This window comes from Neomonachus schauinslandi, chromosome 7 (genome assembly GCF_002201575.2).
Source record: "Neomonachus schauinslandi chromosome 7, ASM220157v2, whole genome shotgun sequence".
Taxonomy (NCBI): Eukaryota; Metazoa; Chordata; class Mammalia; order Carnivora; family Phocidae; genus Neomonachus; species Neomonachus schauinslandi.
Window position 1 is genome coordinate 123,241,153 of NC_058409.1, and position 18,517 is coordinate 123,259,669.

At 39.5% G+C, this 18,517-nt stretch overlaps 1 protein-coding gene across 1 annotated transcript in view; it reads right to left on the reverse strand.

Annotated features, from left to right (window-relative positions):
* SPEF2 (sperm flagellar 2) overlaps positions 1 to 18,517 on the reverse strand; it is a 156,662-nt gene that overhangs the window by 35,918 nt on the left and 102,227 nt on the right. The window contains 6 exon segments of the mRNA XM_021696168.2: positions 21 to 250; positions 3,069 to 3,207; positions 4,293 to 4,421; positions 6,281 to 6,428; positions 13,466 to 13,646; positions 17,843 to 17,994. Coding sequence (XP_021551843.2) covers positions 21 to 250; positions 3,069 to 3,207; positions 4,293 to 4,421; positions 6,281 to 6,428; positions 13,466 to 13,646; positions 17,843 to 17,994 — 979 coding nt within the window.

Below are 18,517 nucleotides of genomic sequence, written 5' to 3' on the forward strand. Positions count from 1 at the left end.
ACCATGATTATTTTTCTTACCTTTAGGTGCGGTATCTAAGAACTGATCTCGAAGACTATCAAGCTGTTCAATGGTCAGGGTGCCATTTTCTTCCTTTTCTACGGGTGGGGGGCGCACTGGGGGGGGGGGGTCTGGAAAGACTTTCATATCGCCATTAATGAAGAAATCTTCTTGGCTTAAATAAAGTTCATTCTGAATTTTTGTAGATGTTTCAGTGTGATAGCGAGCCACCTCGGTTAATTTTTCCACACTGAAAATGGAAAAACGAATAAGGTTATCTCCACTAAATACTACTGGGTTAACAGTGTTTGCTTACTACACAGAGTCTATACATTGTACAGCTAAGGTGGACAATTCAATCTGCATGTTTACAATTTCCAATTCTCTTCAAACCCACTTTGTGAAAAGGCAGAGTATAATTAAATAAGTGCAGATTGGAAATAAGATATATGCTCATTATAGAGCTCATGGTCACATCTTTATATGAAGCTGAACAAAAAGGGACTTCAAAGATGGTTTTATTAATATTAGAACATATTTTACTGTGTAAGTAAGATGACTGAGAAACAAACAGGGTTTTAGAGGGGAGGGGGGTGGGGGAATGGGTTAGCCCGGTGATGGGTATTAAGGAGGGCACGTATTGCATGGAGCACTGGGTGTTATGTGAAAACAATGAATCGTGGAACACTACATCAAAACCTAATGATGTACTGTATGGTGACTAACATAACATAATAAAATTAAATTAAATTAAAAAAAAAAGATTGTGTCAAGAGATACATTTCATTCTAAGTATGCACCGGAAGAAAGTTATATGGCAGAAAAATCTGTAAAATACAACTGTTAGAATGACACATTTATTTGGAATCAGGAAAAATTGTTAAGTTGATCAAATATGATTATGGATTTCTAGAAGAGTGGCTTTTCTCTAAATTTAGATCAAGGAGTTTGATGTTATTTAAGACACAATTGTCAGAATGGACTCTAATAATATAAACCCATTGAAATTGCTTTCTATTTTTACAAATAATAATTCCTAGTTAAATCATGTAGTATAAGCAGTAATAGGTGCAGTGGAAAGAACACTGGAAGCTGAGTTCTCATTCCAGAACACTCCATAGCCGTGGGTCCTTGGGAACTTATTTAAGCTCCCTGAATTTCCTTATCTTTGCATGGAGCCAGTGACACATAACACCATCCCTTTTGATTATTAATATGAAATCACACAGGGCATGGATTTAACCTATACTGGGGATTATAGTTATGGCCCTAATTAAAGGCCACTTCAAAAGCCAGAGAAGTTTTATACACAAATAAATGCAATATTATTGTATTACAGGAAGGATTGTGTTTACAGTTTGCAATAAAGATTGTACATGATGGAAAAATCCATTTTTAATCTGCTTTTATGTAACCCAGCAACATAATATAAAATATATACTGAAAAATTTAAAAAATAGGATTAGTTGCTTTCTTTGAAAAGACAACCCTAGAATTCAACTCCAGCATGCTGTACTGGTGAGTGCCCACAAAGCGTGTATTATCTAATTAGTTTATGCCTCCTGGTGTGTGTGTGCTGGGCGCAGAGGAGAAGGCACTGGAGAGCAGCTAAGTTTGCAGCCTTGAGCGAGGACGGCCTCCCACTGCAGACCAAGACTGAGCCATAACCAGGATCTCAAAATGGGTGTGCTCCACCTAGTGGAGGTTACCAGGCCTACCCTTCTCAGGAATGAAAGAGATTAAAAAAATGCCAGGGGAATGAAAAGCAAGATTTGAAGTTCCAAGGGATCTGATAGCTCTCTCTATATTTTCCTTTTATCACCAGAGAGCTTTTACAATAACTAAAACAGAAAGCATAGCTGAACAATCCTAGTTTTAACTTCTTGTTAAAGTTATTCAGGGGTCAGATATATACACATAATATAAATCTGAGAAATTGGGGTACATCTGATAAAAAATAAGAAGCATTTACCCTTGATGGCCACATGGATGGGAGCTGTGAATTCTATGAATTAAGAAGATACGTTTTCATTTGTAAGGGGCAGGCCGAGAACAGAACTGAACATCACTGCTCTATGATGGTAATGAGTAACAGACTTGGCTATCCAGCAGTAAAATTATGTTAAGCCTTACTGCAGGAAGGTTACCAGGCTGAGGGGTGTGTGTGTGTGTGTGTGTGTTATTATATAGCACAACAGGTATTAAAAAAACTAGGCTGAAGATTTTACAACAAAACTTTCATTATGAGACAAGGATTATAGAAAACAAACCATAACAACTATCTTTCCGATAGCAGTTGTTTCTGAGAATACCCGCCATTTGTATTCTATGTAGGTAGCAACTTCTAAATTTTCAGTAAATGTTTATTCCAAACTGTAGTGTTCACAGAATCTAGATCTAGTAGAATCCTCTGAAGTAGCCTGGTTGCCTTGTTTCCTTTTTTAGATGAAGCCCATGGGGGCCCCCAAGTGATTAGGCAGGCTGCTCATTTGTGGACAATGAGGGAATCCCCATCTCTTGGAACATCATGGCTCCTGACTCTCACTTGAAGGCTATTTCTGCTTTGCTGAGCTGCTTTTTAGGGGAGAATTAAGAGAATGAGACTTTCTGCCCCTCACTAGAGATGAGAAGTCTGAAAAACCTTTGGAACCCAAGAGCAAAGTAGAACCGGGTATTACCCTTACAAGGGAATCAGCCTCACTGGTAAAACATTGCAGTGACTGACTTCTCAGTCTCTCATTAATCAGCCCTGACTAAAAAGAAGTCTGGCGTTAGAAAGATATGAAACATTATCTTCTGAAAAATATTTAAAAATTACCTATAATCATACCTTGTAAACTAAGGTCCTCATTGAGCAGGGTAAAAACCAAACTCAGAAATGATATGCAAAACTGGACATTGCAACAGGACAGTTTGATACATGACTTATTGTTTGAGAAGAACCCATACAAATGCATTTGTGATTCCCTAAAAGGTCAAAATTTCTATTTGTAAATGCCTAAAAATCTGCCAATTTTGGCCACCAGGAATTAAAAAATACATTTTGGAAAAGCCATGCAGTACATTACCTGGCCATTTCATTCAAGTACCTCTCACCAAGCCACTTTTCCAAGAGTTTATATACATCGACCACCTTTGTTAATAAATCTTCAAGAAAAGCCAATGCTTTTGTCTTTATCAGTTCAAGCCGGAACTGTGTGGCTATCTCTATTTAAGAAGAAAATTAAGGATTATATATACATGCATTTTCTAACCTACTGAATTCAATCTTAAACCAATCATGCTTCAGTTTGTGAAGATGTAGGTGGACATTTAATTTACGAGTATAGGTAATACCTGATCTATGTTACTGAGAAAAAAAGTGTAATGCATGGTAGGGTCATTTGGCAATTTATGTAAGCCAAAAGTATTATAAACTGAGCTTTACATTTATTGCACTTTATAGTAATATATTCTTTGATAAATTGGAGTGGGAAAACACAAATAAATAAAAAGGGGAAGGTACAAAGTCTCTTGATGATCTCCCTACTTTAGAATCTCGGGATGGCAATGCCATTGTATTTTCTTAGCACTGGTAAAACTAGGGTAAATCCTCTGTATCCCAGGGCCTATTCCTGCCCATGGCACACACTAAGGTCTGTGGATTTTACTTCTGAAATAGTTTTTCCATGTTTCTTCTTTGCTTATTCCACTGCCACCTGCCTAATTTGCTCATTTTCCCAATTTTTTTTCAAAGTCCATTTTGAGTTGCATTATAAGACAAGTGGAAGGGCCAGGAGAATATATCTTATAAAATCATTGCTACCTATAGAAAAGGAGGCTCTTGAGCATTATCGATCCATGACTGCCTCTTCTATGGTCTCTGTTCCCAAGAACTCACTTTCAGGGCCTGTTAACCTCAGTTAGGATTTATTTTCCTAATGAGAGGCCTAAATTATTCTTAACATATAAAACCACCTACGTACATGGCCTTAAGCCTTCTTTCAACTTGTAAAAATCACACAGACTCTAACATATTCTTTCTGTGTCTATTCTCTGAGATTAATTATTGCTGGTGTTCTCCTAACCCCTTCCCAAATTTTCTTTGTCTCTTTTTGAGATCCCAGCAGACAGTTATAGAACAGCTGAATCTAGCCCTCATGTGGTCCTATGAAAACAACCAACTAAATGCTATACTTTTCAATCATTTTGCTTTGTGTTCTACTAGACACAACTTGAGCCAGTCACAGGCTGTTTGCCTACTGGACTGTTTTCCACTGAAAAGAATCATCTTGGTTCTTCCCAAATGCTACCTTCAAATTGCAGGGCAGCAAGGTGTTCTTCCTTGATTCTGAGCATCAGTTCTTTTCTCTTTTCCATTTGGGCAATCTCCTCTGCTGTCCCTGTCACAGGCGCGGCCTCTGCCATTGGCGGTGATTTGCCTGGAAGCACAGTGGAACTCGGGGAGGAGCGAGCGGGCATGCAAGGGGACACACAGCTCCTTGGACAAAATGAGGACCAAGCGAAACATGCGGGTCTATAGCAAAACTCTTGCGATTTGGAAAGGACCAACCTGAGTCCTGACTGTGAGTGGGAAATATGGATCTTTCCTTGAGAATTCTCCATGTGTTATCTAGGCTATACACATACAAAAATGCCCCTTTTGTGTAGCATCATGGGGAAATGAGGTGTGCAACGAGGGCAGACATGGTTATAGACTCCAAGGAAGGTGCAATGCAGAGTTTGGGGACGGGAATTAGCAAACCGCAACACACCACGGATGCCATTAGCCAGCTGCAGAAGAACTGTTCCATCAGAGGTACTAGTGTTAGCCAAGTGTATCCCACATCCTCATGAAGAAAAGAGCAGGGAACCAACATCCAGAAGATATGGCTGAAATGTGGCTCATGGTCAAGAATCTGCAATCTACTGAATCTTTTCAGTAGTACTTAACTGCAAGTACTTCAATGATTACATAAGAGATTTAGAAAATAAGAATTTGTCAGCATTTTTCTGACAATCTACCCTTGAGAAATGGCAGTGTGATTCTAACTGCAGGCTCTGTTCACATAATTCTACTTAGTGCAATAAAGCTGTCTTGAAGGTCTGACCGCAAGCGTTCAAGTCATGTGAAGAAGACATAATTGTAAATAAAGAAACTGTAATAAAATGTAATTGCAATAGTAGGTGGATGTATGAATTACAGCTGAAAGGGAGCTTAATCTCGTTGGATTTCTGTTTTATCATCTGTAAAATTAAGGGAATGGACTCAACCATTTATCCATTAAAAGTAGATTGAAGTATGTCCTTCAAATGCTGCTTATTTCTTTCATTTTTACCATCTGAGATGGACTAAGTGGTGTGTTTTTTCTTGTGGTGCTATTCTTCTCTTTGATTCGAGTGCCACCCATCACCACCCACTTGCCCACATCCTTAGCTTCCCCTCTTACTCCTGCTCAGGGTTGCTTAAATGTACTCCAGCTGGGAGGTGTTTCCTTACCTCTCAGAAGGACTGAGGTGACCTCGCTCTCAAGGTTGCCTGCACCTCCCCCACTAAAGAACAAGGATGGGTCAAACATCAGTCTCTGCTGCTAGACTAGAGTTCCCATCAGGGCAGGGACTGTGTTTTTGTTCTGGTTCTTGAAGTTCATCATTGTGTCCCTCGCACCCATCATGGTGTCCTTCTAGCAGGTGCCTAACAAACGTGTCGTGAGCAACTGACTAGTGAGGTGACTTCTGTCTCTTCCTCTCTTGCCTCAACTCACCTTAAATATGTACAAGTGGAGACATTCAAAGGGGGGGGATAATGTTTATGCCAGAGTTTATCCCCGAGGCTGACAGGAGGTCTCTCCCAGCCTGAGTCTTCTCTCGCCCTTGCTTTCCCCTCATGTCTCTGAGGCAGAGATTAGGCAGGAGGCCTCCAGGAGAGAGGAACTTGCTTGAATTAAACCAGAAACCTGAATTCAACCTGAAACTTACATACTTATAATCGCTTTTCACCCAACCTCCTCTCAGTTACTGCGGCCCCTATGTGCACAATTTTCAGATTACATAGTGCTACTGGGAGTTCTTCTAGCATGTTCCAAACTGTTGTTGAGGTTTATTTTACCTTGGATACGTTTGGATAAACAAGTTAGGTGAGACTGGTACCCAGTATGATTAGTCAGCTAACGCCACCGGAGCCTGGGTCTTGGAACAAAACCAAACCAACAGTAGCTTTAACGTGCCTGCTTAGACGTTTGTGTTCTCTACCAAGGAGAGTTGAAGCATCCACAGTTTTGGATGCCAAAACCATGAATACCTTTTGCTTTTTTGTCTGCCTTTTTCTTCTTGGGTGGTTCCTTTATGACTTTTTTATTTGTACCCATCTGAGGAGATTTCTCTTTTGTGTCTGCTGGCAGGTTTTCCTTCTCTTCTTCCATGAGCCTCTGATGAATTTCAGCAGCAACCTGGTTGGATACGAGCAAGATTTCGATGAATGCGACACTTATGAAATATGATAGCTATGTGGATTTAGTCATCACCCAGATCAACTGAAGCCTCATTCTCCTGTAAACAACCATGCCATGTACTCAGTCTTTACAGAAAACATACTTCAATGTTTTACTGACTTGGAAACCTGGCCCGGGCCTCAAGAAGTGGCTTCCCCTTCTGTATGTAGGTTGCTCACTTTCTCCAGCCCTGCATGCAATGCAGCCTTACATTTGCTCATTGCCACCTCCACACTGCAGCAGCTCCATGAGGATGCTTTTTAAAAGCTTTCTTTTAAATCTCAGACTCTATGGATTTAACACCCACTATTCTTCCAGGGCATTCCCCTATACCAATGTTTCTCACCTTTTATCATCATCATCATCATCATCATCATTATTACTGACATCCCCTACAGAGTTTTAAAGACAGTTTTTCTAAGAGTCTGCTCCATGAAATTTTAATACTGCAAAAGTGTATCTATGTATTTTACCTATAACTGTGTTTTATACATAAAATGGGTAAGAATTTCTCATGTCCCCCAACCAAGTTTTGGGAATGCATGCCCTGTATTATTTGGGCTCATGGACACTTGGATTTTGGGCTTCCATTCTCCTCTAACACTAGACATCATCCCAGAAGGTGCAGTGTTCATGAGGATGACCTGTCCCACGGACTAAGCTCATCTTGTCAGCTTCCTCTACTCAGGGGACTTGCAGCTTCCCGCCATCTCATCAACCCCCTCCTTTCACTCGCACAAATGGAATGTCCTGGTGTGAGAGATGAGTTGCGGGGCCACCCCATCATAGCTGAGGAATCGGGAGGGTGGGGTGTGGTTGGGACCCCTCCATCCCTCCTCCAGGACTCTGTGCTTCAGGCAGCAGGGAAACCTTGTCTTGAGTTCTCGTGCCACTGGGGCCATGCCTGCAGTTTCAAAGGCCAGACCTTCCAAAATAAGTCCAACTGTCCCAGGAAAGGCGAAGAGCACTTAGGGGTGTAGCCCCAAGAAATGAGAGCTTAGAAAAGACTCCCAAAAGGGAGAAAGAAAACCTGCACACCCTGAGGAGGGAGGAGCAACATGTGGTCGAATCCCTTAAAATCTCAATAAAGCAACTGGTAAAGAAATGGGGGTCATGAGAATTCATTTATTGAAGTGCTTACTGTGTCCAAGCCTGACGTTATTTCTGGGGAAGACTGGGTGAGGGGCTCGGAGGAGAAAGAGAAAGTTGGATGGAGGTGAATAGAAAGATGAATAAGGCACAAGCTCTCCCCTGAAAGATGCTTAGTTTTGGTGGGATACACCAGCCAATTCCTGCTCTCCCCAAATTCTTGCAAACTTCATACCCCAGGGCTCAGCATGTAACTGTCCCCGACTGTTCTATGAATGTTTAGTGTTCCACCCTCCAAATGGGCTTCAAGCGGCTTTTAGCACCTGCTATGCTCACAGGGGACTATGGAACTATGGAACCAGGAAATGATTATTAATAGATGGAATTTCTTTTAAAATAATCATATTCCACGGAACATACCCACAGCTTCTTTAAGATCAGTGGAACTTTGGAGAAATACGAAAAGGTTTCAGAGAACAAGCCAGTTTTGTGTGAGCGTATGTATGTGGTTTTAATCAGATGTCCTTAAGCCATAAAAATGGATTTCATGATATCTACTGTACTTTAAAATTCTTGGTAAAGCTGAAAACAGACTTGTTAACATCCCCCCCCCCCCGCCTAAATTGCAAGCAATTCATTTTTGAATCTGTTTTTGCAAAGCACCATAAGTTAGCAATTTCCTTTAAAATTGGATTTTTCTCCTCTATAAACAACTTTGTGGTAGTGGTGGTGGTGGTGGTGGTGGTGATGATGATGATAATCATCATCTGCATATTTTTGGTCCACTTCCCTCAGAGACCTCTGTGTCTCTTTCAAAAATTAACATTATTCGCAATACATTGAGCGATCTACCTGTAAGCCCGAAGAAACTCTAGAAATAATGTCTTGACATTGTGGGCGTTAACTATGACTTGTTTCTTTGAAATCATTGCATACCTGCTAATTAGAGGAAAGTTTTTCTAAAAATTAACATCACACACTAAACGGGTAGCTGTTGGTGAGACTGCTGTGTAGAAAAAAGCCCATGTTAAAGCACTCTCCTTTCAGTTGCTCTAATCCCCGCTTGCACTGTTTTTCCCTGCAATGGTTTGCCCAAGCATGTCTGTCTCACTGGAAACTTAAAATTCCCTTAAGGTCATGTGACATCAAGGTCATAAAAGTCTATTAGAGACATAAAAGCAGGACTCAAATATAATTATTAGGAATACTAATTAGATTAGTACTTAACTTTTCTCCCTTGCTTCCTATGTGGTTTTTATTTTATTTTATTTTATTTTTTAAAGATTTTATTTATTTATTTGAGAGAGAGAGAGAGAACAAGCAAGGGAGAGAGGGAGAAGCAGGCTCCCCTCTGAGCAGGGAGCCTGATATGGGGCTGGATCCCAGGATCCTGGGATCATGACCCGAGACGAAGGCAGATGCTTAACCGACTGAGCCACCCAGGTGACTCTCTATGTGGTTTTTAAATTCCACAAGGAAAATAGTACAATTGTGAATAAATTTTTTTAATGTCATCATCTATTATAGTTACAATTTCCATTATCTATTATATTATATATTATATATAACTATATATAATATTATATATATTACATTATCTATTATAATTTCTTTGGTATACATTATTTCACTGGATCTTTCAACCATTCACTAGAGGAAAGGTATGTGGAATGTCTCCCATGTTACAGATAAGGAATTGAAGACTGGAAGAGGCTAAGTCATTTCCATAAAATCACACAATTTAACCAAGAGGGGTAGCCAATGCTCTTTGTGCTGTACGCTGCTCTTTCTAATAATGTAATATTCTACAATGTCATCTCCCCTAGGCAATTCTAATGGGATTTGTAAAACTTGCAAATTACTTTATGTAGCTCAATAAGAATAATAATTCCCCCCCCCCCCCCCCAGACTCCTAGCTCTGGTTTCCCACTCTCTGGTGCTTGGTAGTTGTAATCTTTCAGTGATCACCACGGTCATTGCCATCATCATCAGTAGTAACATCAGCGTCATCGGTCGGGCAGCAGTCCCACGTCAGACTGTGCTGAGGGCTTAGCATCATATTAGATGTGGGCATGATGCTAGGTGTAGGGTGTATAAAAAGTCTTAGAATCCAGTGAAATGTTTAGAAAAAGAATGAGATAAACATTACAATCACCTAGGATGCTTGGGGAGATAATACTGCTTCAGGGATTGGAAGAGCACATGATCAGAGAAGGCAAGGGCTTCAAACAGGTAACCAAGTAGTCAGGAATCAAAGCAGGAACTGGCTCTGAAGACTTATACGAAGTATATAGTTTAATCAAATAGAAGGAAGGAGGAACGTATTTTAGGAGAGAAAGATGACATTAGCCGAGGCATGGAAATTGTTAATGCCGAGGGAATATGTAGGAAGCAATATCTAGTTGCTTTATGAGAAGGTTTGATGAGTTGGTACCAGCACGATGGGGAGCACTGAGCCTCTGGGCCAAGGGTTTAGGATTCCACGGTGGCTACTGGAGGTCATCACACTACCTTATTCTCCTTTCTGGTCAATAACAGAAGATCATTTCTGTGTTCTTATAGGCATCATATGCTTTTTTAACAAAATAAATCAATCCCTTTTCTTTATCTGGATCATTTTGCCCTTATAAAGTAGCTATCAGTATTTTTGGGGTATACATCTACTGTCTTATTATGTGCTTTCAACTTATATTGTTTGTCCTAAATCTTGTTCTGTCCTCTTTTCTTTTCTTATTTTGGACTTAATATTTTAAATTTATTCATTTTCCCTATATTAGTTTGGAAGTAACACACACTAATTCACTTAGTGGTTACTCTAGGAATAACACATGAATTACTGACTAAATAATATTTAGACTTCGATAGGTTCACAATTTATGGTGTAATTCCTACGGTAACCACTAAGAGAACAGTAATAGAATGCACTACTTCTAAAAGTAAGTAGGGGGGGAGAAAGCAAGCAAAAAAAGGTATAGAAAGGATAAAAAATAAGAGGATGAACAAGGATATAACATGTAAACAATATTCAAAAGTATCATTTCCAAAAAAACATTATAAATAAAGAAGACTACCTCCTAGTAAGAAAAGGTTTAGTTCATCAGGCCCAGATGGCTTCTTGGTGAATGCTACTAAACATTTCAAGAGGAAATAATTCCAACTTCCTCAAACTCTTCTAAATAGAAACAGAAGAAACATATCCTGACTTGATTTATGAGTCTAGTATTACGTGGATGTTAAAAGTTGACAAGGACAGTATGAGAAAAACAAATTTTAGGATTTTCTCACTCATGAACAGAGATTCAAAAAGCCTAAGCAAATTATTAGCAAAACAAAGCCAGCAATATGTAAGAAGGATGATATTTAATTATAATGTTGGACTTATTTCAGGGATGTGATGTAAGTTTAATATTAGAAAATGGACCAATATGATATTTCACATTGATAGAAAACAGAAAAAAAATTATATGACAATCTCAATAGATGCAGAAAAACATTTGTTAATATATTAATGAAAAACCCTCATGGTAAGCTAGAAATGAAAAGAAACTTCCATATTCTGATAAATATCATCTAAAAAAAGTCTATGGCCAACGCTTTTGTAAATTTTGACAAGCTGATTTGAAAATTTATATGGAAAGGCAAAGAGCCAAGAGCCAAAATGCTCTGGGCAAGATGACAAGATGGGAAGATTTGCTCAGCTAGATAACAAATAAGTGATATGACATTATGCGGTTTTGGTACAAGATGGAAAAATAGAGCAATGCAACAGACTTAATTTATGATATGTGGTCACCTACTTTATGACAAAGATGATACTGCAGTGAATGGGGGAAGAATCTGGTATTACTTATGCAAACTGAAGTATTATGTATAGTATCATCAACTGACATTGAAGATAGCCACCACTCTTAGCCATATATCCAATGGCTGCGTGTGCAGAAGTGCAGCCGTGGACAAGTACAAGAATGTTCACAGCGAGGGTATCCATAATGGCACAAACTGGAAGCCCAAATGTGTATTAGTAGCAGACTAGTTCAATAAACTGTGATAGATTTACATAATGAAACAATATACAACAACAAAAAGGGACAGATTACAGCTCCACTCGACAACATATAATGAATCTCATATGTAATGTTGAGCAAAAGAAAACACAAAGAGACAAAAGGTATGAGTCCATGTATTTAAAGTTCGAAAGCAAGCAAAGTTAACTATACTGTTTAGAGCTATAGACTTGGGTGATAAAACTTATGAATATCAAGGCAATGGTTAGTCAAAAGGCAGGCCGAAGGTCCGTGTTGTAGGGATGCAGGGGTTGGGACTGGGAAGGGGCAAGGACTTGGTAGGTTCCGGACCTTTCCCATTTCTCCCGTGTGCTGGTTTCGGCAGTAACTTTAGGTGTGTTCATCGAGCCCTGCAGTTATACTTCATGCACTTTTCTTAGATGTGTCAAAATCCACACTAACATTTTTTATAGTAGAAGCAAGACAATGAAAGGCATCTACAAACACTTTTGAGAGGGGCGCCTGGGTGGCTCAGTCAGTTAAGCGTTTGCCTTCAGCTCAGGTCATGATCTCAGGGTCCTGGGATCAAGCTCCGCATTGGGCTCTCCACTCAGCAGGGAGTCCACTTCTCCCTCTCACTCTCCCTATGTACGTGCTTTCTCTCTCTCTCTCAAATAAATAAATAAAATCTTAAAAAAAAAATCTACAGTCACTTTTGAGAGGGAGAAACAAAAGAAGGAAGAGCAACAGGAAGAGAGGGAGAACAGAAAGGGAGAACAGAACGCTGAGGTTGCTGTGGGATGAACAAGAGAAAAGAACCCTGGAGGCAGAGTGGCCAGGAAGGGATTTGGAAAACACCCAGTCAGAAGTGTCACCTCCTCGCTCTGAGACCCTGCGGTAAGCTCCTCTTCCTCCTCTTCCATAAGGTCTTTGGGAAGGTGGACACTGCTTCCTGTTTGGATGGGATATTTCGGGGAAACTCAAAGAAGGCCTGGCACAGAATGAAAAGAGAACCACCTTGGGTACACAGGACTGGAAGGTGAGGGAACAGTGGTCATCCAAGCTAAACTCTGTGTGAACCTTCTGTACAGGGGGGAGTTTCTCCTTACATTAGAGTTATCTGTGTGCTCTTCCCTTCTCTTTTGATTTGGTGCAGGCCCCTTAGAGGCAGAGACTATCACCGTCCCTTCGCTTCCCAGTGAAGCTGAAAAGGACATGAACTTTGAACTCATATAGTCCCTAGGTTCAAATATCCTTTTTGACACTTAACCTGCTAAGTGACCTTGGTAAAAATTTTTAACATTTCTGGATCCTCGTTTTCCATGGTAAAGAGGAGAGTACTTACCCCACAGGTGACTTACGCAAACTAGAGGCCTACAAGGCCAGATGCGTGTTTTTCTTGGCTCTGTAAAGTTTTACAAATTTGATTTCATTTCTAACATGCTAAAATCAGTAGGTTTCACATATAAATCTGAATTTCTGGCTTTTCTTGGAAAATTGTAAAATCTGGCCATACTGGGCCTCATTCTTAAATGGTAAATTTGGTCAGGGTGATGTAGCACATACCTCTTTAGGAGTATGATTTCCACTTGGCCACAGCCTCATCCCTCCCTTATTGCATTAGACTTGACCCATGTCATTGACTTTTCCCGACGGACCTTTTGGCCCCTGCACTTGGAACCTTGGCCCAGCACAAAAAATAATCTACATGTTGGTTTACTCCATTCTTAAGCTCATCTACTTGCTGACTGAATTGTTTCATTTCTTATTTCTTTCAGAAAACAAAACAAAACAAAAAAGTTCCTGAAGGTATAAATTTATACAACATTGTGTAAATTTTCTACTCATAGCATATTACCAATGTTGGTACTTAGTGAAAATGTAGTAACAAGCACTGCTTACCATGTGAGATACTGCTAAAGAAGCCTGCTGCCAGGTGTCCATTAGCAACTTCTCATCTGCCTCAAAGTTTGCCTCAACAGTTTCCAGTGAGTAATCGATCTTGCCCTTCAGTATGGCCTTTGTTTTTGGTTTGGACATAGCTGAATCCGGGGATATGGATATTCGAGAAATTAGAGGAATTCTTTGAAAAAAACAAATAAAAAGGAAATATAAGTATTTCATTTAACAGAATTATATTTTTATGACATGTTACTTTGGGAATTTTGTTATCTTGCTTTAACCTCAATTTTCAAAGTTGTCCTGGAAGAACTCTTCAAATGAAGAAAAGACTATAAAAGATGGTATCCAGGGGGCACCTGGGTGGCTCAGTCAGTTAAGTGACTGATTCTTGATTTTGACTCAGGTCATGATCTCAAGGTCATGAGATTGAGCCCCACGTTGGGCTCCATGCTGGGAGTGGAGCCTGCTTTGATTAAGATTCTCTCTCTCCCTCTGCCCCTCCCCAACCCCCTCTCTTAAAAAAAAAAAAGACTGTATTCAAATTTTTACAGTCTTATTAACAAGAGTAAACTAGAGACAAATAGTAACAAAACATAATTTTTAGGTTTAATTCTTGTTGATTACGAGGAGGGAAATGAAACAGTGGGAATCTTGAAGAAATGCAATTTTGAAAAGTATCCAGGGCATCAGCTTCTGACAAGGAACAAATCAGTCATGAAAAAGCAAATCAAATAAAACTGGGCACCACTCCTTTAAGATGACTAGCATCATTTGGCTTCCCGAAGTGGACAGTGAAAAAGCAAGATATGACAAATGTGAGGACTGCAAGGGGGAATCCTGTGGTGGGTGGGGAAGAAATCCAACAGCCCTCCCCAGTTTAGAGTATGGATGATGAAGCTTTCTCTTTGCTTTGTAAAGTGTGGGAACACAGAGGTAAGCTCTCGCTCTCCCTTCTTTCAGCCATATTGTTGCCCTTTTGTAGAAATTTTAGAGCTGCCCCTGGGAACATTCTATCCCTGAAGGACTCTCAAATCTCAAATGCTATGAGAAGCGGGAAGAGAGCCCCAGGGCAGAATGTTTATTATGACTTGGATCCACTTTAGTGATCCAAAGGGCAAAGGGTCCTCAGCTGGGCATGGAATGGGGAGAGAGAAGCTCCAAGGATTCATTTGCTGAAACTTGAGGAGAGTCAGAAGCCATAGTAGGATCAAGCATTTGGTCTGGCAGACTCAAGCTGCTGGGGAACAGATTGGTGACCCAGAAAGCTGATTGTGAACTCCAGGAAACAGTTAGCTTGGTCTTGTTTTGAAGCACTAGACATGGTTTCTTGAATTTGGCTCTGATTCTTCCAGGACTTGGCATTCTGACAACGCACTGTGCCTATAAAGACAATGCGCTGAGGTTCTTCGTACTTATCTACCCACAAGGACAACTTACATTTTAATAATCAGGTAATGCTCAATGTCAGTCCCTGAGACACTGAGATTCATGCGTCTAACAAGGTAAAGGTTGTGTGATCATCTCTAAATGTTTAATACAATACAACATGCATTCCCAACACCTTGCTTTGGAGGAGAGGAGTGGTGGCACATCATTTAGAAATAAAATTCGGGGTTAGACTTCATTTCCCTGGAAAAATTTCTGGTCTAGCTACCTCTGCCACTATCAATAGATATGCATTGGGGCATGTCACTTGACTTTCTGAAGCTCCTTTCCTCAAATAATACAAATATGCAACTGCTACTTTTACTATTATTACTAATTCTTAGTAATTGCCAATTATCAACCAATTATTAGTTACTATTATGCTGCTGCCGTTGTTGTTGTTTTTACAGGAATAAAGTAGACAGCTATGTGGAAATGCTTAACAGGATGCTTGTTTCCCTTATATATTTTAAAGAGACTGTAGCTGATTAGTTGGTTGGTTGTACATTGATTGAGAGTTTTGGTAGATACTCATAGCAGTGATTTGAGGTTGAGATTGGTACCCAGTTGTTTTGCAGACAATAAGAACCGGCTGTTCTTTTCCCTGTTTCATTCTGCTAACCAACTTTAATAGCTTCCCCAATATGCCTGACTTGCTATTTTGTGCTAAGAACAGAATGCACTGCTACTGTAGACATTGAAATTTGGCCCCTTTTAATGGCTCTGACGGTTCATATTGCCTTTGGAATTTTTTATTGTTTTCAGTTTCAAAGTTCTTTTTCAGTAGCTTGCTGACTTAAACATTTCTCTTGTATTTGTATCAAGAAGACGGTACTTTCCTTCTTGTGTTTTCTTGCTTACACATGGGCATTATGGGGACACAGTGAGACTACATAGAGGAAATCTAGAGAGAGGAAAAGTGGGTCTCGGATCTCATGTATATCCTATTGTGTTCAGGTCATCTCAAATCCTTTTTGGTATAGGGAGGATAAAGCTAAGCAAGAACATGCAATACTCACAATTAAAATACTGTGGAATTTAAGAAACAGAGGATCATAGGGGAAGAGAGGAAAAAATAAAACAAGATGAACCCAGAGAGGGAGACAAACCATAAGAGACTCTTAATCATAGGAAACAAACTGAGGGTTGCTGGAGGGGATGGGGGTGGAGGGATGGGGTAATTGGGTGATGGACATTAAGAAGGGCACGTGATGCAATGACCAATGGGTATTATATAAGACTGATGAATCACTGATGTCTACCTCTGAAACCAATAACACATTATATGTTAATTAATTGAATTTAAATTTAAAAAAAATTAAAATATCTAAGAATAGAAAATACTGCAGGTAGGTTATTGTCATAATATGCATTAAAGGTTGTGTAATCTAGTCACCACTTATTGAGAGTTATTGAGACTTGATCTCAAGTCTTCTGATCCCCAGACATGGTACTCAGTGCTTTGAGGATTTCATTTTCTGTAATCTTCACAACCACCCTACTTTATAGATAAGAAAACCAAGGCTTAAGAGAGTTGGGGTGATTTTCCTCCCAAAATAAATTGTTCTAATTTACTCACATACAACTAGTAAATAACACCCAGGATTGAAACCAGATCTGTCTTCAAAACATAGTCACGATACCACATTTAGTTCGTGCCATTTGTGCTGTCTGCATTGACTTGAGCACACTTGTCCAATAAAGTACATATACTGCTTTCAATCTCCAATACATATCTCATATCTTTGGAGATTTAAACTTAATGTTCAGCTTGTATATTATTTTTTTTAAGCTAGCTTCTTTCTTTTTCCCCTCTTCACATTTGTAGATTCTTGTTTTCTCATGACCTCCTTACTGGTCATGAGAAAATATTACTTTAATTCTTAATGCTGTTTTATTAATTTATTTTTAATTAATTCATTTAATTTCAAGGATTTTGAGTTTTCTTTTTGTTACTTTATTCTTACTTTTTGCTCTCTTAATGTTTTAGAGTTGGGACCCACCCACATCACAGGAATCACCACCACTCCCACTCCCTATTTCTTTCTTTTTTTTAAAGATTTTATTTATTTATTTGACAGAGAGAGACACAGCGAGAGAGGGAACACAAGCAGGGGGAGTGGGAGAGGGAGAAGCAGGCTTCCCGCGGAGTAGGGAGCCCAATGTGGGGCTAGATTCCAGGACCCTGGGACCATAACCTGAGCCGAAGGCAGACACTTAACTTACTGAGCCACCCAGGTGCCCCACCCACTCCCTATTTCTTAAAGACATTTTTCTATCTGTTCATAGCTTCTCTGGGTTTGGGATCTTGCCCTTTCCCTGTCCCCACCACTGAGTCTATAAATGCAATTATTTGCAAACTTTTGTATTGCACAGAAATGTTTGTTTGAAAATCTAATTCTTTATTTTCTTGCTCTGGTGGGAATTTGATGTTAGACTATTGACAAGTCTTTTACCTCATGAAGTCATAATCACATATGACTGAACCTTTACTGTTTTTCAATTTCCTTACCTATAAAAGAAGACTCACAACCCCTTCCATTTTCATTTACATGTCACACACACACACACACACAAGTGCTTGGGACCTTTCATAAAAGTGGTAGAGATTCATGATTCCTTGCTGAAAACTCTTGAGCCAAAAGTTTTTCAGAATTCACTATTTATATACTCTATATATTCCCTAATATCCCCAGCAGAGTCTGTTGGAAGCTCTTCATAATAAAACACACTATACCTCTGCAGCAAAGTGTGTAAATAGTCATCATCATTTGGATAATAATGCATATCAATCATCTTAAGTTGAACGTAGAAAAGTTTTCACTTTTTGGAGCTTTTTTTTGGATTTTGGATTTGCAGATACAGGAGTTTGGTTTTTATTAGGTATTCAACTTAAAATCATAAAGTTTTATGCTCAAACCAATTATAGTGCAACATGATAAACTTTCTTACCTAAGCTGGCTTTCCAAAATGTCTCTACTATCCAGTTGGACCAATGGGACTCGAGTAAATCTCTTAATGTCATCGATTGGGATTTTGCCTTCCATTCCCCTGTAATAATCTTGAAGGAGTCTCTTTGTATCTTGGAAACGGTTCAGTTCTGCCTTTAATAGCAAATAAGAATGTTAATACCCAAGAAAGAACAAGCTGATCTTTATAATTTCCCCCATAAGTTCTGTAAGCACTATTTTAAAGTATTTCAGTTGAAATCAATTTTCTGGAAATTAAGAAAGAATTGGCTAGGGGCACCTGGGTGGCTCAGTCGTTAAATGTCTGCCTTCGGATCAGGTCATGATCCCAGGATCCTGGGATTGAGCCCCGCATTGGGCTCCCTGCTCCGCGGAAGCCTGCTTCTCCCTCTCCCACTCCCGCTGCTTGTGTTCCCTCTCTCGCTGTGTCTCTCTCTGTCAAATAAATAAATAAAATCTTAAAAAAAAGAGAAAGAATTGGCTATAGGCATATATCCAAAGGCATATATCTTATATATATATCTAAAGGCATATATAACAATGAAAGATAACTGGTGACTTTGTGTTTTCTGTACTCATTGAGTATGATTCCACTCAACAAGGTGGAGTTTCTATGCCTCTTGACCTTGTGACAAAAGATTACAGTAAGTATGATGTC